The sequence below is a fragment of the Vipera berus genome (genome assembly GCF_964194415.1).
Source record: "Vipera berus genome assembly, chromosome: 1".
Classification (NCBI taxonomy): Eukaryota; Metazoa; Chordata; class Lepidosauria; order Squamata; family Viperidae; genus Vipera; species Vipera berus.
In genome coordinates, this window is record NC_138202.1 from 354,931,538 (window position 1) to 354,957,864 (window position 26,327).

Here is a 26,327-nt window from a genome sequence, read left to right on the forward strand (position 1 = left end):
TTATTATTATTATTATTATTATTATTATTATTATTATTATTATCATCATCATCATCATCATCATCATCATCATCATGAGAGTTAGAACCCAGGGTAACTTGAAGGTAGCCAATTCTCTAGGCTATTACAGGTAGTCCTCGACTTATGACAACAACTGACTCCAACATTTCTGTTGCTAAGACAGTTTGTTAAGTGAATTTTGCCCCCATTTTACAGCCTTTCCCGCCACAGGGTAAGTGAATCAGTGCAGTTGTCAGGTTAGTAACACAGCTGTTAAGTGAATCTTAATTCTCCCATTTTCTTTGCTTGTCAGAAGGTCGCAAAAGATGATACACGTGATCCCAGGACCCTGCAACCGTCATAAATATCAACCGGTTGCCAAACCACCTGAATTTTGATCACGTGACCATGGGGATGTTGCAACAGTCATACGTGTGAAAAATGGTCATAAAGTTTTCATCGTTGTTGGAACGGTCACTAAAACCACTGTTGTAAGTTGAAGACTACCTGTATTTATAAATATTTTTTAAAAAAAGAAAAGAAAAGAATGGCAAAAAACAATATAGGTAAGTATACTTAAATTTCTGACTTCCCCTTTTTTTGTACGCCAAGTAATTTACGGTATTTATTGACATAAACTTTAGAAATGATACTCTAAGCATTTGGATTTGTATTTGTCTTGCTAAAAAGCCATTCCTGTTGACCCCAGACCTCCGGTCCTTTCGTTGTGACCTTAAGACATTTCTTTTCCAACAGGCCGACCTGGACTGATGATAAGGGGTTTTTAATATGGTTTTCCCAAGGGACACGGTGGCTCAGTGGGTTAGGACGCTGAGCTTGTCGATTAGAAGGTCGGCAGTGTGGCGGGTCGAATCCCGAGTGCCGCGTAACAGAGTGAGCGCCTGTTACTCGTCCCAGCTTCTGCCAACCTAGCAGTTCGAAAGCACGTAAAAATGCAAGTAGAAAAATAGGGACCACTACGGTGGGAAGGTAACAGCGTTCCGTGCCCCTTTGGTGTCTAGTCATGCCGGCCACATGACCACGGAGACGTCCTCAGACAAGCGCTGGCTCTTCGGCTTTGAAACGGAGATGAGCACCGGCCCCTAGAGTCGGAAACGACTAGCACGCATGTGCGGGGGAACCTTTACCTTTACCTAATATGGTTTTAAGGTTTTATTGGTTGTAGTTGGGGCTATAGATATAGTTTAATTTTTAATATTTGTATTTTTACTTGTATTTTACTGCTGTTAGGCCGCCCTGAGTCCTTCGGGAGATAGGGAGGCATATAAGTCCCATTAAATAAATAAATAAATAAATTTCTATTATGTATAGAATGAGTTTTGTCACTGCTGCACAGTCATGCCTTGTCTTTTAAAAAAAAGAGGTGTTTATTTTAAGGGCTAACACCCTTTTCGCGAAAAAGACACGTATATTAAAAGTAAAGAAAGGAAGTTGTGTCTTATAAGTAGTAATTTGCCAAAAGCTAATCCTATTTTTTTTTCCTTGGGCAAGCCAACTGAGCAATGGGTTCAGCTTGTGACACACCAAGGGTGTGTCTCAACCTCGGCAGCTTGAAGACGTGTGGACATCAACTCTGGGGAATTTGGGAGCTGAAGTCCTTCAAGTTGCCGAGGTTGAGAAACACTGCGCCAATACTCTTCCTAAATACCGTAATTTTGCCAAGTTGCTTGAAAAGGTAAAGCTTTCAATGAATTCACTAAGACCAAACTTCAAGTTCACTTTGTTTCTGACATTGTCACATCCCGATTTTGTAACTTCTTTTTTGCTTTCTACAGCTCGTTCCCTCACCTTCATGTTCTTAGCTAACCTCAATTGCCAGTTATTATCTAATCAACCATTACAACAGCGGCTATTACCGGAATGCCAACAAGTCAAGTTTCTTCTCTTACCAACAAGGAACAAACATCCAAGGAGACCAGTAACGCTAGTAAGAGGAAATTAATAAATGCAGTTGTTTTCTTTTTTTAAAAAAAAGTATCCCTGAACAGGAGAAATATATCATTAATAAATGCATTTTTTAAAAAAAAAGATAAATTATGTCATAAAATCATAATGTATCTTGCAGGGAGGCTGTCTTTAGTCCCAAATCCTCTTTAATGCATGTCTTTTTCAAAAGATAATCGACCCAGGAATTTTTTTCCTCCCAAGGCAGAAAAGTCATCCCTTCAAAACTACAGGGCTGAGCATAATTTAACAAAAAAGTGGGAAATGTTAATTTTTATTTAAAAAATTACATAGCTTAAAGGTAGATGTTTATTAAATGTATATGTGGTCCATGTCACTTTCCAAGCAATTCGGAGCAGCTAGAAATATAGAATATAGAAATTTAAAATATAGAAATATAGAAAGAAATATTTTTAAAAAAATATAGAAGTGTATAAAAAAGAAAGAAAAAAGAGAAAAGGTGCAGAGAAAAATAGTTAAAAAAAGAAAAAAGTTAAATAAGCTACTTTTAAGCCTTTTTATAGCAGTTACAAAACCATTATCCCTCCTTCCACCTTGAAATTACAATAACCCCTTCAGCCCCCTTATTCAATATTTTTCTAATCATCAAATCCAGAAGCCACCATTTCACTTTTTTTTCTATTTTCAGCAAAAAGTCCGTAGAAAGTTTCCAATCGTTTATCAAGGATTTATTGTCTCATTCCTGACCGAACAAGTCAGATTTGCTGCTAGTTGTACTATCTCCACAATCCATTTGTCCCTTGTGGGTACTTTCACACGTCGCCATCTTTGTGTGTATGTTGCCGTCAATGTGTGAAATTAAGCATTTTACAGAATGCCTAGGAAATCTATAGAATGCCAAAAAAAAGAACGGCAAAGTATGAAACACTCAATATTCCACATAGTTCCCAGGCATTCTGTGCAATGGCAAAAGGCAAACTGGCAAAGTATAAAACACGCCGAACCGCTAAAATGACACTCTAGCCTTCCTTGTTGCAACAAGTAGGTCAACACATTTCTTTTTCTCTACTTTTTTTCTCTTTTTGCAGTAAGAAACTCCTGTGTAGTGGGGTGCCCCAGGGCTCTGTTCTGGGCCCAGTGCTCTTCAATATCTTGATTAATGATTTGGATGAGGGGATAGATGGGGAACTCATCAAATCTGCAGATGACACCAAGCTGGCAGGAATAGCCAACACTCCAGAAGACAGGCTTAAGATACAGAAGGATCTGGACAGACTCGAACACTGGGCGCTATCTAACAAAATGAAATTCAATGGTGAAAAAAGTAAGGTTCTACATTTAGGCAGGAAAAATCAAATGGACAGGTATAGTATAGGTGGTACCTTGCTCAATAGTAGTAACTGTGAGAGGGATCTCGGAGTCTTAGTAGACAATCACTTCAATAGGAGCCAGCCGTGTGCTGCAGCTGCCAAAAAAGCCAACACGGTGCTAGGCTGCATTAACAGAGGGATAGAATCAAGATTAAGTGAAGTACTAATACCACTTTACAATGCCTTGGTAAGGCCACACCTGGAATACTGCATCCAGTTTTGGTCACCACGATGTAAAAAAGATGTCGAGACTCTAGAAAGAGTACAGAGAAGAGCAACCAAGATGATTAGGGGGCTGGAGGCTAAAACATATAGGGGACGGTTGCTGGAATTGGGTATGTGTAGTTTAATGAAGAGAAGGGTGAGGGGTGACATGATAGCAGTGTTCCAATATCTCAGGGGCTGCCCCAAAGAAGAGGGAGTCAAGCTATTCTCCAAAGCACCTGAAAGCAGGACAAGAAGCAATGGATGGAAACTAGTCAAGGAGAGAAGCAACCTAGAACTAAGGAGAAACTTCCTGACAGTGAGAATAATTAACCAGTGGAACAACCTGCCTCCAGAAGTGGTGAATGCTCCAACACTGGAGGTTTTAAAGAAGAGACTGGACAGCCATTTGCCTGAAATGGTATAAGGTTTCCTGCCTGAGCAGGGGGTTGGACTTCCAACTTTATTATTATTATTATTATTATTATTATTATTATTATTATTATTATTATTATTATTATTATTATTATTATTATTATTATTATTATTATTATTATTATTATTATTATTTTGCATTTCTTCTTTCATTTTCACATACGTCTTTTCAATACAGGTAGTCCTCGACTTAGAACAATTCATTTAGTGACCATTCGAAGTTAAAATAGTACTGAAAAAAGTGTTGCGGCCTCCCCATGGTCACATGATCAATATTCAGACGCGTGGCAACTGACGGTTGCAATGGTCCAAGGTCACGTGATCACATTTTGCAATCTGACAAAGTCAGTGGGGGGAGCCAGATTTACTTAACAACCACTAACCACTAACTTAACAACCGCAGTGATTCACTTAACAACTATGGCAAGAAAGTTCATGAAAAGAGGCAGAACTCACTTAACAACTGTCTCACTTAGCCAAAGAAAATTTGGGCTCAATTGTGGTCATACGTTAAGGGCTAGGGCAGGGGTAGGCAACCTTGGCTCTTTCATGAGTCGTGGACTTCAACTCCCATAATTCCTCAGCCAGCCATGATGAGGAGAAAGGGAGTGGTTTCCATGCTGAGCCATGTTGGCTCAGGAATTCTGGGAGTTGAAGTCGAGTCATAAAAGAGCCAAGGTTGCCTACCCCTGGGCTAGGGTTACTCTAACCCACAGGTCTGCAACCCGCGGCTCCGGAGCCGCATGCGGCTCTTTCAGCCGTCTCCTGCGGCTGCCAGTCCTCTGCTATGTGTAGTCCCCCCCCCAAAAAAAGTGGGACTAAAAAAGTTCAACCAATCAATTCAAATATGCAGGGTAGGTGCATATCTCACCTTGGCTCCACTCTTCAAACCCTGTTCTGCGCATGTGCGCATGTACGCGCATGCGCACACATTTTTTTGCGGCTCCCAGTTTTTCCTTTTGTGAGGCAACCGGTTCCAAGTGGCTCTTTCACTGTTTCAGGTTGCTGACCCCTGCTCTAACCCTAATCATGACTCTCTTTTCATACCCTGCCTAAATAGTTCTTGTCGTTTTGCATAATGCTGAGGTATTTTATGCAATGCCAAGGCAAAGTATATAGCATATTAAAATAACACAGACATTTTATACTTTGCCTAAAATCTTCACACATTCTATAGATTTCCTAGGGGCATTCTATGTTGTTGTTAGTTGCGAAGTCATGTCCGACCCATCGCAACCCCATGGACAACGTTCCTCTAGGCCTTCCTGTCCTCTACCATCTTCTGGAGTCCATGTAGGCTCACGCCTACTGCTTCAGTGACTCCATCCAGCCACCTCGTTCTCTGTCGTCCCTTTCTTCTCTTGCCCTCCATCTTTCCCAGCATTAGGCTCTTCTCCAGTGCCAGCTTTTCACACATTGCCGGTAACATATATAAGACTGGGGAACATTTTTTGACCTTTGGTGTTGGAGAAGGCTTCTGAAAGTATAGCAGACACCCAAGAGAACAAACCTATTAATCATCAAACAAATCAACCCAGACATCTCACTCAAGGCACAAATGACCAGGCTTAAATTATCCTACTTGAGACACATGATTTGAAGACCCAGCTCTCTGGAGAAGCTCCAGTACTAGGAAAGTTTGAAGACAAGAGAAGATGAGGACAACCAGAAGCAAGATGGAGGAACTCAGTCACAGTAGTGATGGGGGACACTGTTGGAAGACCAGAAAGATCAGACTAGGGACAGACTGTCATGGAGAAAATCTATCTAGGTGGTCACTAGAAGTCAAAAACGATGGAATGTAATCAATCAATCAATCAATCCCATAAGCCCTCTGCCATGCTGCCTCCAATAAGAGTACAATTAGAACTTTTTTAAAGGAAACCCACTATGGCTGTTCCTTGGAAGGAGTGATCCCGAAGCTCAAATACTTTGGCCGCTGAATGAGAAGAGAGAGGACTCATTGGAGAAGACATCGATGTTGGAAAAGATGGAAGGCAAAAGAGATGGGGACAGCAGAGTAGGAGACGGTTAGATAGTGTCATTGATGCAATGAACGTAAGTTTGGACAAACTCCAGGAGACAGTGGAGGACAGGGGGGCCTGGCGTGGGAAGCCTGCGAAGAGTCGGACATGACTTAGTGATGAACAACAATAATAACAATTAGAAGAGATGAGATTTCAAGTAAAAGCTAAAGTATGAGGAGCATAATGGCAAAAAAAGCCGTTAATCACTCTTAGTAGATAGAGAACAAACAAACTATACATGAATTTCAAGATTTGAGCATTATCCTTCCAGTCAGGTAGCCAGAATCATCTTAATCCACCAGAAGGACTAAACCCAGCTTTCCTCCTACAGTGTGTCTTAATCTACCAGTTGCTAAGAACAACAGAACAAAGTTGAGTAAATTGGATCTGTTATATTGCTTGTAAAACCTTTTTATTGCCGGCAAGTTGTTTTCACCTGAAGTCATTTCATCCATCCTCTCAGGTGAATAACCTTTTCATATAAAAATAAAATAAAATATTAAGGCACAACATAAAGCATCCTTGCAATGCCATAAAACATCTTATTAATCTGGTCCTAGCTAAGACACGCCACTTTCAAGCCGAGATCAAAGAACAGAGGATTTCCTTCAATAATTATTGCTCCACTAAAAATCAACTGAAACTCTGATGAAAGCAGCCAACTGCTGCCTCAGTGACAATTAGCGCAATATTCTTCTCTTTACGTGACAGGGATCAAGGCCTTCTCAGTGGGGGAAAAGAATGCTGGTCTTTTCTAAAGCTGCTGGACTTTGAATGAGGGACGCTGACAGTAGAAAATTCAGTCTTCAAGGTCTCTTGAAGGAAGAGGGTTATCAGGACCCACCCCAATCCACGTCTTAGGAAAACAAAAACTCTTGAAGTCAGTTCTAGTCCAAAAGGAATTTTTACTAGGACATGCTTGGTTGTGGAAATACAAGACAGGACCTGGTATTGTTTTACAGACTGAAACTTTATAAAGAGTTCCCGGTTCAACCCTCCTTCCCTCAACCCCATTTGGTCAGCCCTCCATCATTTTACTTCGTGTCATCCCTTTCGTGGGAAAAAGGGAACTTTGAATCTTTACGGTTATTGCCTTCTTCCTTTGCAGATTCAAATGGAGACACAGGCCAGATGCCTCCTTCCCTAACCCTCCCTTTTGTTTCCCCAGTTCAAAAGGTTTCCCTTGGGTCTTTGAAATAACCTAGGGCAGGCTGAATCCACATGCGCTCCTCCTTCCTCGGGAGATGGCAGAATCCAGGGGGGGTGGGGATAATGTTTTAAACATACATTTATGAATGTGATATAAATGGATTCTGACAAGGGTGGTTCTCCAGGTTAGTGTATCTCAACCTCAGCAACTGTAAGCCGGCTGAATTTCAACTCCCAGAATTCCCCAACATGGAATTCTGGGAGTTGAGGCCCATTCAATTTCATGTGGCTGAGGCTGAGGAACACAGTGCTAAGGAAACCGAGAGACTGACGAGAGCCAAACGTTTAAGTTAAAAGCAGATTTTGGGTAGCAGGAGGAACTTCGTGAAGGTGGAGGTACGAAATAGGGAGAGAGTTTGCCTAGAATGCTGATGGACTCCCCACTCTGAGGTTTACCAACAGGGACTTGCATGACCGTCTGCTGACAATGCTTTAGCGCTGAGCAAGCATCAGTCTAAATGACCTCTGTGATACCAATAAAACATTTGTAGCTTAGAGGTGAACTGTGGGGCCTTTGGTGCTCTCTGAGCTTGGTTGTTTCCACACAGACATTTCATTACCAAACTAGGTAACATCATCAGCGCTTGGTAGTTGAGGGCCTTCTATTGTGTTTTTTGATAGATAGCAATAGCAACAGCACTTAGACTTAACAGTAAATACTGCTTTATAGTGCTTTCACAGCCCTCTCTAAGCGGTTTAGAGTCAGCATGTTGCCTCCAACTATCTGGGTCCTCCCTATACTGACCTCGGAAGGATGGAAGTCAACCCTGAGCCGGTTGAGTCAACCCTGAGCTGGAGAGGATCGAACTCCTGGCAGTAAACTGAATTAGCCTGCAATACTGCATTCCAACCACTGCACCACCAGGGCTCCTATGTAGATCATATCCACAGATACGCTCTCTATGATCCTTGTGGCCCCTCTATGACCTCTGTGGTCTCTTCCTAGTCACCCATTAGAAAATCCACACCCTTTTATATATGATTATGGCAAGTATCACAGCTCTAAATATCTTGATGCCACACCCAGGGAAATTTGCCACCTGGGTGAACAGGGATAGTAACCTGCAAAAAAAAATGGCAATTGCTTTGACTCAGATGTCTTTTGGCCTCTCCCCACTCACTCTCCACAATTGCTGTTGGCCACTGTGAGAGTTCCTAGCTCTGTGAGATTAACAGGATTGCAGCCACAACACTGCTGTGTGATGTGACAAATAAGCAGCGACAGCTGAAGAGAAACACAATTAGATTTCAGGGCTTGAATGAGAACCGCTGGATCCCCAATCACTGGAGTCTGCACTCAGAGGACTAATCATTTCAGTAGCTCTTTGGGGGTCCTTTTTTCCTGTTCCACGCTTTCCCTTTTCAGGTGAGAACATCACACAAGGATTTGTTTTCTAATATTGGCAATTTTATCGTCAATTACATCCTGGAAGGGAATACAGGTAGTCCTCAACTTACGATCACAATTAAGTCCAAAATTTCTGTTGCTAAGCAAGGCAGTTGTTAGGTGAATTTTGCCCCGTTTTACAACCTTTCTTGCCGCAGTGGTTTAAGGGAATCACTGCAGCTGCTGAGTTAGTAACAGAGATGTTAAGTGAATCTGGCTTCCCCATTGACTTGGCTTGGCCGAAGGTCGCAAAAGGGGGCATCACGTGACCCCAGGACACAGCAAAGGTTATAAACACATGCCAGTTGCCAAGCATCCAAATTTTTATCCCATGACTGTGAGGATGCTGCAACAGTTTTAAGTGTGAAAAACGGTCATAAATCACTTTTTCCAGTGCCGTAATTTTGAAACATCACTAAACGAACTGTTGTAAGTCAAGGACTACCTGTAGTTTAGCAGAGCTTCATTTTGCCTGCAAACATCTACTGATTGCACAGTGTGTTGGCCATTAATTCCAGATGTATATAGTATGTTTTAGGTATGTCTCATGTATGTGTTTCACTTTGAGAGCGGGCAACTAAATTTCATTTTTAATGTGTGCCGTTGTGCCCACAGTAAAAAAATAACAATAAAGATTATCTTATCTTATCTTATCTTATCTCTTCTGCTGCTCACCCATGGAGATAAGCAAAGACCTTCTTAGGTTTTCCCAGGAGAATGCCTACAGCAGGGCTCTTCAAACTTGGCCCTTTTATGACTGGTGGACTTCAACTCCCAGAATTCCTCAGCCAGAGTGACTGTCATTTTTTTTTAAGCAAACATTTTCACTGCAGACTGATAAGATTAACTCCAGGAAGCTTTACCAGGAATAAAAGAAACTTGCAAATCAACCAGAAGGAGATTTTTCTCTCCTTGTTTTTCTTTGGGAGTCATTTTTCAAGTCACGTTCGGAAAGCACAGCTGAAGCTTTGCTACACAATACTCTGTGCTTAGGGCAGTGTTTCTTACCCTTGGCAACTTTTAAGTGGTATGGACTTCAACACCCAAGATTCCCTTGGCCAGGGGTCTTCAAACTTGGCCCTTTTACGACTGGTGGACTTCAGCATGCCTGGCTGAGGAATTCTGGGAGTTGAAGTCCACCAGTCGTAAAAGGGCCAAGTTTGAAGACCCCTGGCCTAGAGCAAACTGAAGGTGGCTTTCCTCAAATCTAGGTCTTGTAGCTCAAGGTTGCCAAGGTAAGTGACGTTAGCATGAAAGCTGGAAGATATTTTTTTCCCCTTAATCTTGGCCCATCCTGAAGCGTTGTTCATATTACAGGTTGTCCTCAACTTACAACAGTTCATTCAGTGACCGTTCAAAGTTACAACCGCACTGAAAAAAGTGACTTATGACCGGTTTTCACACTTATGACTGTCGCAGCATCCCCCCATGGTCCCCTGGTCAAAATTCGGATGCTTGGCAACAGGCATTTATGACAGCTGCCGTGTGGCGGAATCATGTGATCCCCTTCGGTGACTTTCTGACAAGCCAAGTCAATGGGGAAGCCAGATTGACTTAACCACCGTGTAACTAGTTTTAACACCGGCAGTGATTCACTTAACAACTGTGGCAAGGAAGATCCAAAAGGGAGCAAAGTTTGCATAGCAACTGTCTCACTTAGAAACGGAAATTGTGGACTCAATTGCAGTCGTAAGTCAAGGATTACCTGTACAGTGCAAGAAAACAAATTAGTAGGAAGTAGAAGGGTAACCTTTAGAAATGTGAACGCTGTGTCGTTACACAGGTTTTGGAGGCTAATGGAATAGCCCAAGTTATTAATATTTGAACAAGTGTGACATTTCTAGAAGTCTAAGGAAAGAAGCTTAGCTAGTTCAGTCAATTACAGAACCAACCCAGGATCTGCTCTCTTGCGAGATGAAAAAGAACATAGAAGCCACAAGAAGCTAGCTTTGCTCTTTCAGTGTTTACTCTCCGGCTTATTTGGTCTTCAGAGATCCAAGGCGGAAAGAACTTGGTTAGGCCCAACCCTCTAATAGCAGAAACAATTATAATCTTCTGTCGAAACCGTCATACCTGGGTTGCAAATGATGCAAACTTGTAGGATTAAGAGAGAAAATGAAATCAAATGTAACTATTTATTTTCACATACGTATGTATGGTTCAGCAACTCTTTCCAATCATCAGAATAACTCAAATTCTTTCTCAACAAATATCTCTATGTTTCTTTATTGGATTTCTATACAGGTGGTCCTCAACTTACAACAGTTCATTTCGTTACCGCTCAAAAGTTACAACAGCAGTGAAAAACGTGACTTATGACCCTTTTCCACACTTATGACCTTTGTAGCGTCACCATGATCATGTGATCAAAAAATCAGATGCTTGGCAACCCGTTCACACTTAGGACCGTTGCTGTGTCCCAAGATCATGTGATCACCTTTTGCAAACCTTCGGATGAATAAAATCAATGGGGAAGCCAGATTCACTTAACAACTATGTTACTAATCAATGCAGTGATTCACTTAACAACTCTGGGCAAGAAGGTTTGTAAAAATGAGGCAAAATTCACTTAACTGTCTTACTAAGCCACAGAAATTTTGGGCGCAACTGTGCTTGTTAAGTCGAGGACTATCTGTCAGGGCTGTCAGGGCTCAGCGGAAGCGCCAGGATCAGTGCCAGGCTCCAAATAGAGCTCGGCGCTGATCCTGGCGCTTCTGAGCCCAGAGGAAGTGCCAATCTGCTGGAATGTTACAGCATCTCCAGGGTCTTGTGATTTACATTCAGATGCTTGGCAACTGATCCATATTTATGATGGTCACAGTGTCCCAGGGTCATGTGAAGTATCCAAAACCTGCTGAAACCACCCAGCAGATGGGGGGGAGAAATAAAAACCAAACATCCCCCACCCCACCCCCGCTGCCAATCCTCAACACAAATGCTCACAACAATGAAAACCTCGGACAAGAGGAAGAGCGCCGCTGGGCGGGCAAGCGTCTTGCTTGGCTGTGGCTTGGGGGGCACTTTTTTCAGTGCCATTGTAACTTCGAACAGTCACTAAGCGAACTGTTGTAAGTCGAGGACTACCTGTACTTCATCACTTTTTTCTCTTTTTTGGTCATCAAGTTTTTGACACCTTGCTAGGTGACGTGGTACTCAGATGTTGCTATAGCCTAAAAGTGGTACAATGGGTGAAAAGGTTGAAAAGCCCTGATCTAAATGGATACCTGGGTACCTTCTATTATTGGTTGGCATGTTTTGAAAGGGAACTTTCCTCCTTTGTAACTGGGTACACAAGTCAGATGCTGCTCGTGTTCGTGTCCTGATTATGAGCTTCTCAGAGGCCTCTGGCTGACTGCTGTGGAACAGAATGCTAAACTAATTATGCCTTTGGGCTAATCTAAGCATGTCTGCTTTTAGTTCCCCTGGAGAAGAAATAAAAAAAGTGATTTTAAATATGCCTATTTATTCAGACTGCAGAACAGTTAGGAGTCCTAGAATCATACAACTGGAAGAAAGCATAGATATCGTTGCATTCAACCATCTACCAGAACATTTCTGACAGATCATCCCAAATGTGTTGTTGTTTTTCAAGAAGCAACTGGACTTTCTTTGTTTTTTTCTTTTGAAGACGTTTCACTTCTCATCCAAGAAGCTTCTTCAGCTCTGACTGGATGGTGGGGAATGGGAGGATTTATACTCCTTGCAGAGAGCTGGTCATTTGCATTCCTTTTAGAAAGTCATGGAAGCCACCTGGAGGCTTATCTGTGTCCTCAGGGTCACCTGACTGGGGCAAATGGGTATGGAGCCTTCTTGGAACCGCTGAAAGGACCGTATTGTCGACTGGAGTTGGATGATGTTGTGTCTGCTGAGAGAGAGCTGTTCTTGGATGAGAAGTGAAACGCCTTCAAAGAAAAACAACGAAAGTCCAGTTGCCTTGTGAAAAAGCACCTTTGGGTCAACCATGACCTGGACGACAGAGAAGCTCCATAGGCATTTCTGACACATGCCTGTTGAACTTACCACTTCTAAAGAACATACCACTTCATAAAAAGGTAAAGGTAAAGGTTCCCCCGCACATGCGTGCTAGTCGTTTCCGACTCTAGGGGCTGGTGCTCATCTCCGTTTCAAAGCCGAAGAGCCAGCGCTTGTCTGAGGATGTCTCCGTGGTCGTGTGGCCGGCATGACTAGACGCCAAAGGCTCACGGAACGCTGTTACCTTCCCACCGTAGTGGTCCCTATTTTTCTACTTGCATTTTTACGTGCTTTCGAACTGCTAGGTTAGCAGAAGCTGGGACGAGTAACAGGCGCTCACTCTGTTACGCGGCACTCGGATTCGATCCGCCAAACTGCCAGCTTGTATATTCTCCTGATGTTTAGTCTGAACCTTCCTCTTGGTTTTAACCCATTACTTCTGGTCCCGCCCTCTGGGGAAATAAAGAAGAGGTCCATCTCTGTGTCAGTCACGATTGACCAGATCACCAAATCTACTCCACAGGAAGGCTAGAATTATTTTTATGGAGATGGGCTAAAATAACTGAATCGTTCAAGCTTGCTTTTCACCTAGACATCAGCTTCAATATAACTCCCATCAAGATTACTTGCTTGTTCTCTACACCATATGGCAAATATTTAAAACACTGCTAAGAAGTCTCTCCTCTGTGGTTTTTCTTCTGTAAGCTAAACTTACTTAGATCCTTTGGCTGTTCCTCATAGGCTCTGGCTTCTCGGTAATCTCCTTCGAATTTGCAGCAACTTACCACTGTTCTTGTAGAACTGCGGTGCCCAAAACAGGGTCACAGGACTCCAAATGGGGTCTTGACCAGAGCGAAGTAGAGCAGGGAACAATTTGAGGAGGGTCCTTGGTGCTCTCTGAGCTTGGCTGTTTCCTTGCAACCTTTTCATCATCCAACTCGGACAAACAATCAATAGCCCAATCCAGGAACAGCGATGGTGAAAGCCACTTGTATATAAATTTGGAGCAAAGCCCACTCTCTTCTAGCACTGATGGTGTTACCTACTTGGGTCATGAAACGTCTGCAAGCAAGCAAGCAAACAAACAAACCAACTCTCCAAGTTCAGAGAAAACCAAGGACCCCTCATTTTAACCCTGAGCTACAGATATTCTCCTTTCTTGGGGAACAATTACTTTTCACGGCCTGGACTTTTGTGTTCCTGTTAATGCACCCCAAAATGGCATTTGCCTTTCTAGCAATTGCATGATACTTCTGACTCATGTTGTGCTTGTGATTGCCAAGGACACCAGATCCCCATCAAGCCAGGTCCTCGCACCATCTTATTATATTCATGCTTTAAGCTTTTTTTTTTACCCTAGTTCAGAAGTTTACATCATTTCTCAAATTCCATCATATATTTTTTCAATCCATACTTAAGATTGCCTAGATCAGGCACGTCGAACTGCCGGCCCACGGGTCCGAGGCGTCACACTGAAACTGCGTCCACCCCATTGCCGGCAAGGGGGGGGGAAAGTCCCAATACATCGCGCGATGTCACATGACATCGCGAGTTTGACATGCCTGGCCTAGATTTTTTTTGAATCACTTTCATGCAAAGTCTTAGTTGCCCCTCCTAGTTCATTGGCAAGCTGACCTCCTCGAAATGGTTGTGTCATCTCCATAATCCCGTCATCCAAATCATGGAATACTTCCACCCAAAAAGAACCATAAAGAGAATTCTTTGTTTGTGGTCCATGTCCATCTAACTGTTGTTAGCATCTAGCCAAGAATTAAGTCCCAATTCAGTGGGACTTTGTTCCTGGCGGCCTACAGTGTGGCAGCATCTAGCCAACTTTGACAGATCTTAAATCAGGAGGCAGGGTCAGACCTAATAAGCACTTTAATGAGAGACCACCAGAAAATCCTGGGTGGTAAAATAAACTGCAAAGTCAAAACAATAAACAAAGGAATTTCATGCCAAGAAAAGAAGCTGAAAATGTTCATGAAATTTCAAGTTTGACTCAAAGAAGACCGTATCTTTATAGAGCAAAATGCAATATTTTTGTTTCAGCTTACCATAAATCAAGTGTTTTCTCAAACTTGGCAGCTTGAACATGGGTGGACTTCAACTCCCAGAATTCCTCAGCCAGCAGAACTCCCCACCCATCTTCAAGCTGCCGAGGTTAAGGAACACTGAAACACTGCCGTAAGTTATCATACAAGTGTTATTTTCTGCAAGCATCTACAAATCCACTCAGGGTTGACACACCCAGCTGAGGAATTCTGGGAGTTGAAGTCCATGAGTCATAAAAGGGCCAAGTTTGAAGACCCCTGGTCTACATTAAGATGCACTAGCTTGCCCACCCATGTATCAATATTGTGCTTTAGTGTAGCTGAAGGATCGTTCTGTTTTTAAAACTGGCCTTTTTCTCTACAGATAGTCGCTCACTAATTCATCTAGTGACCGGTTCAAAGTTACAACAGCACTGAAAAGTGACTTATGACCATTTTTCACACTTATGATCACTGCACTATCCCCATGGTTATGTGATCAAAATTCAGATGCCTGACAACTGACTCATATTTATGACGGTTGCAGTGTCCCGGAGTCGTGTGATCATCTTTTGTGAACTCTGACAAGCGGTGTCAATGGGGAAGCCAGAATCACTTAACAACCAGGTTACTAACTTATCAACTGCAGTGATTCACTTAACAACGGTGGCAAGAAAGGTCGTAAAAAGGAACAAACTTCACCTAATAACTATCTCGCTTTGGGCTCAATAGTGGTCATAAGTCGAGGACTACCTGTATTGTATATCTAGCTGTCTTTCAAATCTTATGGTGCTTATAGATATTGCTTATGAGAAGCGGGGCCTTTTTAGTGAAGGTGCCACCCTTAAAAGATATTCTTCCCACGAAATTGTGTAGACATCTGGACAAGATGCATATTTTTCCAGGTGGCCTTTGGGAATTCCCAACGTCTACTTATTACCGCCTCTTCTGCCTTTAGTAGCTTTTACTATCTGCAGTTGAATTTTGTATCTGCCATCCGGAGATCATTTTCATGAATCACCTGTTGAATTAGCAGGTTTTACTTTGTTGCATAAGGTGGCATCAAGTACTGCTGGCGTAAATTAGTGCATATACCATGGACAGAAAGAGTAATTAACAGAAAGGGGTTAAATCGTATAAAACCAGACACACTGCTGGAAGCGAAAAACATAAGACTACGTCCGATATACGTCGGCCATGTTGTGTGTGCAAATTCACTGGAGAAGGCAACGATGCTAGGAATGTCTATGGAGATTCTGTCATCCAGGTCCTGGTTGTCCCAAAGGTGCTTTTTCAAGAGGCAACTGAACTTCGTTTTACTTTGAAGACATTTCACTTCTCATCCAAGAAGCCTCTTCAGCTCTGACTGGATGGTGGGGAATGGAAAGATTTATACTCCTTGCAGACAGCTGGTCGTTTGCATTTTTTTAGAGCAGGGGTGTCAAACTGTCGGCCTGCGGGCCAGATGCATCATGCTAAAACCGCTCCCAGTTGTGATACAAGTCGGGACACCTCACGTTGTGAGTTTGACACCCCTGTTTCTGAGAGTTGTTGAGGCCAAGGGAGTTTTATCTGTGCCCTCAGGATGACCTGAGTAGTGCAAATGGGCGTGGAGCCACTGAAAGGACCGTGTTGCAGACTGGAGATACATGATGTCGTATCCCTCCCCCTCTGTTGAGAGAGGGCTGTTCAGTTTGGAGATAGATGGCCTCTTCGACCCCTCTTTCAAACCACTACAACCTCTTGAAAAAGCACCTTTGGGGATGCCAGGAAAGGTTAGAGGAACAAGAAGAACACCACTCTGGTTTGATAACATCAAATCTGATGCCAAGTTGAACATCCAACGATTAAAAGAAGCTGTGTGGAGAGCACTTGCCTATATAAAGTCACCAAGAGTCGGATACGCCTGAATGGTTAAAAACAAACAAAACTTCCTTGCATAAACGGGCAGGACTGCTAAAACGAACAAATGAATGAAAAGGAAAGAGTGCTTATTTTCACAAGCTGAGATTTTCCCGGGTCTCCCAAGGGCCACTATACAATTTGATTTTTGATAAGAGGGTTGTGCTAAAAAAGAGAAAGTTCCCAAAAATAACCTCCAGAAGTAGATTTCCACTAGTCTATACTATGCACAAAAGGATTATTTTGGTGCAATGTAGACCTGCCGCCATCTGCTCCTACCTACAAAGCACAACAGCAACTCAGCAGAAGTGAATGTTTTGATAACTGCACGGGGGGGGGGGGGGGTTGTACTCAAAGAATGATTTAGTGGCTAAGCAAACACGTTTCGGCCAGCCTCCTATCTGTAAAAAGCAACTTACTGCTTTTTTTTTTTTTTTTTTGAGAAGAACAATTCAGAAGGGGAAAAAAATCACCTCTTTGAAAAGGATGATTAAAGCCATTGGGTTAGGCTGCAGACACAGCCCACATAAGTGAGGAATGAATGTGGACAGGAATACCTGTAATAGCCAAAACCTGAATGGGTGGACACCACTGACTTTGAAATCATTTCCACAAACACACACACAGCCCCACACACACACACACACACACATCTATCTATAATCCTAATTTTTTAAAAATATTTTTTATAAATACTCAAGGCGCTGAACAAACATTATATGCCTTCTTCCTCCCTATTTTCCCCACAACCATCATCTTTCATGCCTAAAGTGGGACTAGAACTCACAGCCTCCTGGTGACTGGCCCAAAGTCAGCCAGCTGACTGTCATGCCTAAGGCGGGACTAGAAGTTACAGCTCCTTGGTTTCTAGACTGGTGCCTTAACCACTAGACCAGGGGTAGGCAAGCTTGGCTCTTTTAGGACTCGTGGACTTCAACTCCCAGAATTCCTGAGCCAGCATGGCTCAGCATGGAAACCTCTCCCTTTCTCCTCAGCATGGCTGGCTCGGGAATTCTGGGAGTTGAAGTTCACAAGTCATAAAAGGGCCAAGGTCTACCCTTGGGCTAGTAGTGGTTAAGGCACCAGACTAGAAACCGGGAGATTGTGAATTCTAGTCCCATCTTAATCAGCATACCGAACGGCCTCTCAATAAAGAAATATTTGCTTTGGCTTCGGCATATTTGTGGTAGAACTTTTACATAATTTATAGTGGAACTTAAAAGGGGTTCCCTAGTATAAAACATGTAGGAAGTCTATCCATTCGTTTTTATATTGAAAGTAGGGTAAGAATGAACTGCATCTTAAGAACAAAATACAGGCAGGCAGTCCTCAAGTTACAACTGCAATTGGGACCAGGATTTCTCTTGCTAGAGCAGGGGTAGGCAACCTTGGCCCTTTTATGACTCGTGGACTTCAACTCCCAGAATTCCTGAGCCAGCCATGCTGAGGAGAAAGGGAGAGGTTTCCATACTGAGCCATGGTGGCTCAGGAATTCTGGGAGTTGAAGTCCACGAGTCATAAAAGAGCCAAGGTTGCCTACCCCTGCACTAGACCAAACCTTAATGCAACTAAGTCTGGTTTGTAAATGAAATGACAAAAACAACTAATCTATCCAAAGAGTAAGTTGATCTCAGACCTACTGGAGGGACACATGTGACCCACAAAGAAAAGCACAACATCAACATCTGAAAAGCTTTGCTGTTTGGTTGCCTAGAAATTGGTCTCCCTTACCCCAGGAGACCAGCTATTTACAAGTCTGAGAAAATTAGCATTTTGATTTTTTCCCCCTTCCTCTTCCTTTCTCTGGAAAGATCACCTCCTCCTATTATAGTCTTGCCTGTAAACCTTCTGCCAATAAACATTATGACATCTTGGTTCCTCTTAAAGAAACAAGATATACGTTTCATAATGGAAACAGACTGGATTTCAACATAGGGAAGTCTAAACTGAAGCTCAGTTCCAAACTTCTAATTGCAACAATTATTCATTCAGGAATGTTGCTCAGATTTGGCACAGCCATGTATTTATACTTGGGAAGAAAAACTTGGAAGCAATTAGCAACCACAAAAATGATTCAAACCATTGCAAACTATATATTTCAATGAAGTATCGCACTTCCCTGCTTAGACTAGCATTCTCAAACCTGGCATCTTCCAGATGTACTAAGATTACAACTCTCCAAATCATTCGCAATTTTGAAAAGGACCAGAACGGATTCAAATATAACCTGAAACTATTAACACGGCAGTTGCTTCTTGCCCATCTCAGCTATGATATGCCTGAGAAGGCAACAGGCAAAAAAAAACAAAAACGCAGCTGGCATCATACAAGCACGATTTCAATTATTTTAAAAATGAAAGATAGCAGAAAAAGCCGGTGTAGCTGCATATAAAGCAGAAAATCTGGGTAAAGGACAGATATAAAAAAAACAACAAAAGTCAAACACAAAGCTAAAAAACAGAGGATAGCTACTTGGCAATAATACTTGTGAAATGATCTCGGAAGATTAGTTGACTACAAATTGAGTATGAGTCAGCAGCATGGCTGTAAAAAGATATGCAAACACCAGAGAAATATAGAATCTCAAATTACTGAAAGCAATTGTTCCAATTTCTGTTAAAGATCATTTTAAATGTTATGTCCAGTTCTTGGCACTAGTAAGAAAGGAGTAGATTGGATGAAGGTCATCAAGAATAAAGAAGAGTAGCTCAACAAAAATACGCTGCCAACTTTAAATCAATTTCAGTATTAATATTTATTGTTTGGATGTTTTATCTTGCTTTTTATTGATCGTAAGCCACCTAGAGTTGCCTCTAGGCAAGATGGTTGGCATATTACCGTATTTTCCGGCGTATAAGACAACTTTTTAACCCATGAAAATCTTCTCAAAAGTTGGGGGGTCGTCTTATACGCCCAGTCTTCTTATACGCCGGAAAATACGGTACTTATTAGTTAGTTAGTTGATAGGCAGGCAGGCAGGCAGGCATAGACAGACAGACAGATATTGAAGGCCCTGACTATACTTAGGAATAGGTTAGTCCTCTTCAAATTTCTCAAAGAATATTATACAGAAGCAGCCCCGGACTTGTTTAATTTCAGAATGCAGGTTAGTAAGTCTGAAATAAGTCAGAGAAAGTCAGATTCCAATTGAATACTATGAAAAACCCCCAGCAGTTTGACAGTGAACTGACTCAGAGAATTGACAGCTTCCCTCCACTGAATGTGTGTACCTGCAGAAGTTAGGCAGCCATCCACTGATGGTGCTTTAATTGGAAGACCTGCACCACAAAAGGATTGGGCCCGGTGGCCTAGATGTTTATGAGGAAAGCTTTGCTAAGGCCTGTAATGCATGCTCCACCCAGGTCATATTCTGGCAGCATAAATCAGTGGATAAAAGGTTTGCAGCAAAATGCAGCTGAGTTCACTGCCAGTCTCTAACATCACAGCTCATTTAATCCCACCACCACCGAGGCAAGAAAGGAGGTAAGAATATAAAACAGAAATGTGTGTTCTAGCCAAGGTTGATGATGAGTAGACAAATACCAAAGAAGGCTTCAATATGAAGCTAGTCGTTCTTCAATAGCCACATGCCAGGATCTTCCAGGAAAGATCCAAGGTGCAGGTGCCACCTTAAAAGGCTCAAACAAGGCCCCTCTTCCAGGTCCAGGACAGCCACGTTAAGAACAGAAAGACGCTTCATGCTGACCTTTGTGGCTCCCTGGCAGGAACAGGTAGGGCTTTAAAGGTGATCACTAGCACCTTGAGTTGTACCCGGAAGCAAACTGGCAGTCAGCACAGAGGTGAAAACATGGGCAAGTCAAGTGGGAAGGCAGAGCGTGTTATGGGTCCCATCAATTGGAGACTGCCATCTGGTAGGATCACAAAAAGGGGTCTTCTTGGTGGTGGCCCCTTCTCCCCATGTGGTTCGGTTACTCTCCACCCTGTTGCTTTTCCGGAAGGCCCTAAAAATGTGGCTTTGTCAGTGGGTCAGAGGACCCCCGGATGGACACAAGAGCCCATCAAGTGGCTGATTTGATTGTGGTGCTGCTGGCGTGGGGGAGGGGTATGTGTACGTGTTTGTGGGTTTTTATTCCATGGTGGATTTTAAAAATGCTGTAAGTCACCTATGTGTGAGTTGGGTGGCCATATAAGCTTGTTTAATAAATAAATAAATAAAATAAATTAATAAATAAAAATAAACACAAGGCTGAACTGCCCCCAGATCCTGGTGCCTGCAAGGGGCAGCCCAAAGGCAACCTGTAGAGGGGCTTTGTCTCTCTCCACGATAAGCCATGGCTCCAGAATTCAGTTATAGCAGAGGTCCCCAACCTTTTGGGCACCAGGGACCGTTTCCGTGGAGAGATTTTTTTCCCCACGGACTGGAGGGTGCGTGGTTTGTGTGCTGCCTGCACCCCACAGATGGGGCTTTGCTTGTTTGTGCAGACTGGTTGCTGACATGCCGTGGCCCGGTACCGGTCCACAGACTGGGGGTTGGGGACCCCTGAGCTATAGGGACATCCCTGTAGGATGATAAACCTTCTCACCAGTTATGTTCCAACACTCCATTCTCTGTCTCTTCTACACCCTTTTCTCACATGGTGTAACCAGATGGTGGGTTTGTTTGTCACTGTGAGTTGTGGTGGTGGTGGTGGGACACGAAGGGAGGCTCAGCCAATCTCAATGTATATACATGGTTGTACTTTGACAATAAAGGTTCATTCATTCACTTATCCCTTTTTTCTTAATACGCACACCTTTATCCCCATCTCCGTTCAGCAATATCCCCCACTATGTCTGTTATTAACTGGTGGCCCATCATACCATACCCGGTTCACCCACTTTTACCCGACCTTCCTGCCAGTCCCCTTGCTTCCAGGATCGTCATCCCCATCAGGGAGGTTCAAGTTGGACTTCTGCTTTTGATACAATGCCCACAGAGAACCTCCAGCTCCCCCCAAAGCAAAGTTAGCCTGTTCCTCTCAAGCTGCTTAGTAACTGCTATGGCTACCAAGCTGGAAGACTCCATCCTGGAGTGACACGACAGCCACCCACCTGGGCCAACAGGGAGCCAGCATTTCCTCCCATCACCAGCTCCAATGTCACCTGTGAGTCAATCCACTCAGCCTGCAGCCTCATCGTGCCTCCATGACCGGAATTATTTGGCATGGGAGCCCCTTAGTGAAATCCTCAGTTTCCCCCCAATGCTAACCTCAAGTTACCTCTTGAACATTCTTAAAAGCAGCAGCTGGAGGGAAGGTCATTTGAGCCAGGCCCTGAAACTCAGACCCTGAATTGCATTAGACTAGAAGACCTCCAAGATCCCTTCCAACTCTTGTTATTCTGTTAATGCAATGTAATGGCCTGCACTCGCTGCCTCCTCTCCTCCAGGCTCAAGCGTCATTTATCATCTCAAGAAGCTCCAGACCACCACCGCTGCCACACTTTTTATCCTTGTGAACCTCCACAGATCATTACTGATGGGTGCATTGAAAGCATTTCTATCCCCAGGGTGAGAAACTGGCTTCCAGAGGGGCTAAAAGAGAATTAGATGTTAGATTTAGATTTTATTAGATTTATATACCGCCCTTTCCCGAAGGACTCAGGGCGGTTTACAGGGCATTTTAAAATCACATCAATATAAAATACAAAGTTAAAAGAGAATTAAAAGATTAAATTATCCCTAAAAATAAAAACCCCAGTTAAAATTCTCAGCCTGGGTCAGAGAGCTCAAAGAGCCAAGTCTTCAGGTCCCGGCGGAATGAACGCAGATCAGGGGCAGTCCTGAGCTCTACGGGCAGCTGGTTCCAGAGGGCAGGCGCACCCACAGAAAAGGCCCTCTCTCTGGTTGTTATCCGCCGGCAATCTTTTACCGGCGGCACCCTGAGAAGACCCTCCCTGTGGGAGCGCACTGGACGAAACAAAAGGAGACAGTCTGTGCCCGCAGGCTTGCCTTGCAGCATAAAAGGAGATGACACACAAGGAAAACAAGTAGAGAAGAAAAGAGGAACGAAAAACACTGAGCAGCTAGTCCTTAAGATTATGCTGCTCTTATAATGGCCTGTTACAAGGCACATAGGTCATTTGTGTGCTTCTAAGTACTTTTCATTAGATGTGATCTCCCAATATTCCATCGACAGCCAGTCACACTGTTAACAAGCAGCCAACAATAACCACCAATAAAACAAACAAGCAAATACCAGATTAAAGAGATTTTCTTCCAAGGGACTTTACTAAACAGACGACAAAAATCACTGCAAGATCTTTTCTATACTCTCCAATATACCGAGCATATAAAATATATGAGTAATTAGCATATATATATATATGAATGTCTAGATCAACCCTGACTGCTCTTTAGAAGGCCAGATCCTGAAGCTAAAACTCAAATACTTTGGCCACCTAATGAGGAGGAAGGACTCACTGGAGAAGAGCCTAATGCTGGGAAAGATTGAGGGCAAGAGAAGAAAGGGACGACAGAGAATGAGGTGGCTGGATGGAGTTACTGAAGCAGTAGGCGTGAGCCTAGATGGACTCCAGAAGATGGTAGAGGACAGGAAAGCCTGGAGGAACGTTGTCCATAGGGTCGCGATGGGTCGGACACGACTTCGCAACTAACAACAACAACAATATATGAATGTCTAGCCCTTTCCAGTATCTGTACAAGTATTTTATCTCAGTACTCCTCTGAGCAATAAACCCTCCATTTCCTAAGATGTCATCAATCATATTTGCTTCTCAGCTATGTGAGCTTCATTCCAAGACCTAATCAACATCTATAATCACTCCCCACACCATAAATCCCTGAAGAGGGGCAGGTCCAACCCCTCAACAGGCACGCCACCATGGCAACCTTAATCCTGGTCTCTCTCTAGCTGGTTCCAGCAGACAACTTTTGAAGTTACAGCCTAAGGTGTGTTGTTCACCATTCTGGAAATGTCCCAAAGGCGATTTTCCAAAAGGCAACTGGACTTTTTTTTTCTTTTCCCTTGAAAACATTTCACTTGTCATCCAAGAAGCTTCTTCGGAACTGAAGCACTCAACTGAATGGATGAGAAGCGAAACATTTTTCAAGGGAAAAAAACCCAAGAAAGCCCAGTTGCCTTTAGAAAAAGCACCTTTGGAACAACGCCGACCTGGATGATGGAAGAATCTCCAACCTTTAACCAGCTCCAACCACAAAGAGGGATAACTTGTCTATACCCATCCACAACCCCCTCCTCTTACACAGCAGTGATGGTACCCCTGTATCCCCCCAACATCCACAGAGGACCACAGGTCAGGCCCCCTTACTATTTCACATAAGGAGATGCCAAACACTCCAGCCTCTCTCTCTCTCTCTCTCTCTCTCTCTCTCTCTCCAGCAATGCTGCCTTAGCCACCCCAGGTCCTTCCCCATGGCTGCCCCAGAGTCAGCCCCCCCAGCCCCCCTCCATCTCCACTGCTTCTCAGCCACCCCCACCCCCCACCTGATGAGCTCCAGCAAGGTTAAATCTCCACCTCCCATCATCTCAGCTGCCAGTCTGCCATGTTGCCACCCCTGGAGACCCCCTAAGACCCCCCCCAGCCTGGCTGGCCGAGGATGATGGGACCTGCACCCCATCACCAGGGGGCGAGAAGCAGCCCCTCCACTCCCCCAAAGCCCCTCCCCCTTTTCGCATGCCTCCTTAGCTTAGCCCCTCCCACAAGGAAAGGTCGCTGCTCCCTGCCAACCCGGCGCCCCTCCGTCTCTCTCTCTCTCTCTCTCTCTCTCTCTCATTTACATATTCATTAGCATGCCCGCCGCCGGAGCCAATCAGGGCGCTCGCAGAACTCGTTTGCATACCCGCCTCCTGGGCAGCCCCGCCCTCCACTCACCCCTCCGCAGGGCCTCGTCGTAGGTGAGGAAGCCGATGCGCGACTCCTTGTTGCCCATCGCGGTCTCCTCAGTCCATGGCGGAGACCGCCGCCGCCGCCGCCGTCCGTCCCCGGCAACAGTCGCTCGCCTCAAGCGGCTGCTGCCGCCGCCGCCGCCGTCGTCGCGGCCGCCGTTTCGCCTGGACTAGCAGCCGCGGCCGCCGCAACAGCAGCGCCGTCCCCGCCGACTCCTGAGGAAGATGTTCGCCTCAGCTGCTGCCGCCGCCGCCGCCACCTCCATTCCGAATCACGTGACGTCGCCAATTAACTGACCCCTCCTCTTCTTTCAAAGCTCAGCCCCGCCCCCTGGCGTGTCACTCGTTTCTCTTTCCCCCCCCCCCGCCCACCCGAGCCGGAGAAGGAGAACTATTCGGCGAGCAGCCCTCACTTCCGGCGCGAGGTCGACCGCGTGCCGTCACGCGGGGAACGCGCGTGCGCGGAACGAAATTCCCTTTTCCAGTTTCTTTTTTTTTAAAAAAAAAAAAGTTATAATAACGAATGTTTTTAATTGTTTTGGTTGCTATTAAGACCGCGACAATCTTTTCTCCGTTCCTTTTTAAAATTCTCTGACTTGGAAGTAATATAGGGGGGGCGGGGGAAATAAATACATGCTTTTTATGTATTTTAACTTATTGTTATAGTTTTTGGGCATCTTGTTTAATCTCTTTTAATTTTTGTATTCTTGTCTTTTAACATGTATTGCCCTGTTCACCGCCCTGAGTCCTTCGGGAGAAGGGCGGTATACAAATAAAATTATTATTATTATTATTATTATTATTATTATTATTATTATTATTATTATTATTATTATTATTATTATTATTAATGTAATACTTAGCAATGATTACAGTCTCTATTACGACTGAAAATTTACCTCGGAATTTCCCCAGAGCATTTGAGAAATAAATATGTTCTGTGTGCCCCTGTCAAATCATACAGGTGGTCCTCAATTACGACCACAATTGTGCCCAAAATTTCTGTTGCTAAGTGAGACAGTTAAGTGAATTTTGCCCCATGTTACAACCTTTTAAGTGAATCACTGCAGTCGATAAGTTAGTAACACGGTTGTTAAGCGAATCTGGTTTCCCTATTGACTTTGCTTGTCAGAAGGTTCCAAAAAGGGATCATGTGATCCCGGGACACTGCAATCGTCATTAATATGAGTCAGTTGTCAAGCATCTGAATTTTGATCTCACAACCATGAGGATGCTAAGTGTGAAATGGGGCAAAATTCACTTAACAACTGTCTCACTTAGCGACAGAAATTTTGGGCTCAGTTGTGATCATAAGCTGAGGCCTACTTGCACTATTTCAGACAAAATGGTTGTCCAGTCTCCCCTGAAAAAAAACCTCCAGTGTTGGGGCACCCACAACGTCTGGTGGCAAGTCTTTCCACTGGTTAATTGTTCTCTCTTGTCAGGAAGTTTCTTCGTAGTTCTAGAAGCTTCCGCCTGTTACTTCTTGTCCTGCCTTCTGGTGTTTTGGAGAATAAGTTGACCCCCTCTTCTCTGTGGCGGCTGCTGAGATACTGGAAGACTGCGAGTGCAATATATTTTCTGTTCTGCTTGATGTCTCAGAAGGGTTTTACCGTATTGCAGGGGGGGTCTTCAAACTCTGCCCTTTTATGAGTTGTGGACTTCAACTCCCAGAATTCCTCACCTGGGTATGCTGGCTGAGGAATTCTGGGAGTTGAAGTCCACAACTCATAAAAGGGCCGAGTTTGAAGACCCCCCCTGCTGTATTGGATTTAACAGACTTTCGGTTGGAAGCCTAAAGTGTGTTTTTCTTGATTTAACCTTCCCTTTACAGTGATCAGAAAACAGCTCCTCCCCTCCGAGCTTGCTTTCATCACGTGACAGAGCAGAAGCAGCGCTATCTTTCCTTCTGTAGAGAGAATATTTTAGAGAGTTATCCTCGAATGCCAAAAACACAATATAGTTTCCGTTGTGTCTTGCTTCTAGAGAAAAAA

The 26,327-nt window shown here is 43.8% G+C and overlaps 1 protein-coding gene across 3 annotated transcripts in view; it reads right to left on the bottom strand.

Annotated features, from left to right (window-relative positions):
* Positions 1-25,120, bottom strand: part of USP32 (ubiquitin specific peptidase 32) — a 210,668-nt gene extending 185,548 nt beyond the window's left edge. For all 3 annotated transcript variants that reach the window (XM_081346563.1, XM_081346562.1, XM_081346561.1), the window contains exon 1: positions 24,320-25,120. In XM_081346563.1, coding sequence (XP_081202689.1) covers positions 24,320-24,377 — 58 coding nt within the window. In that variant the 5' untranslated portion in view covers positions 24,378-25,120. The remainder of the gene's footprint in view (positions 1-24,319) is intronic.
* Between the last annotated feature and the right edge of the window lie 1,207 nt (positions 25,121-26,327).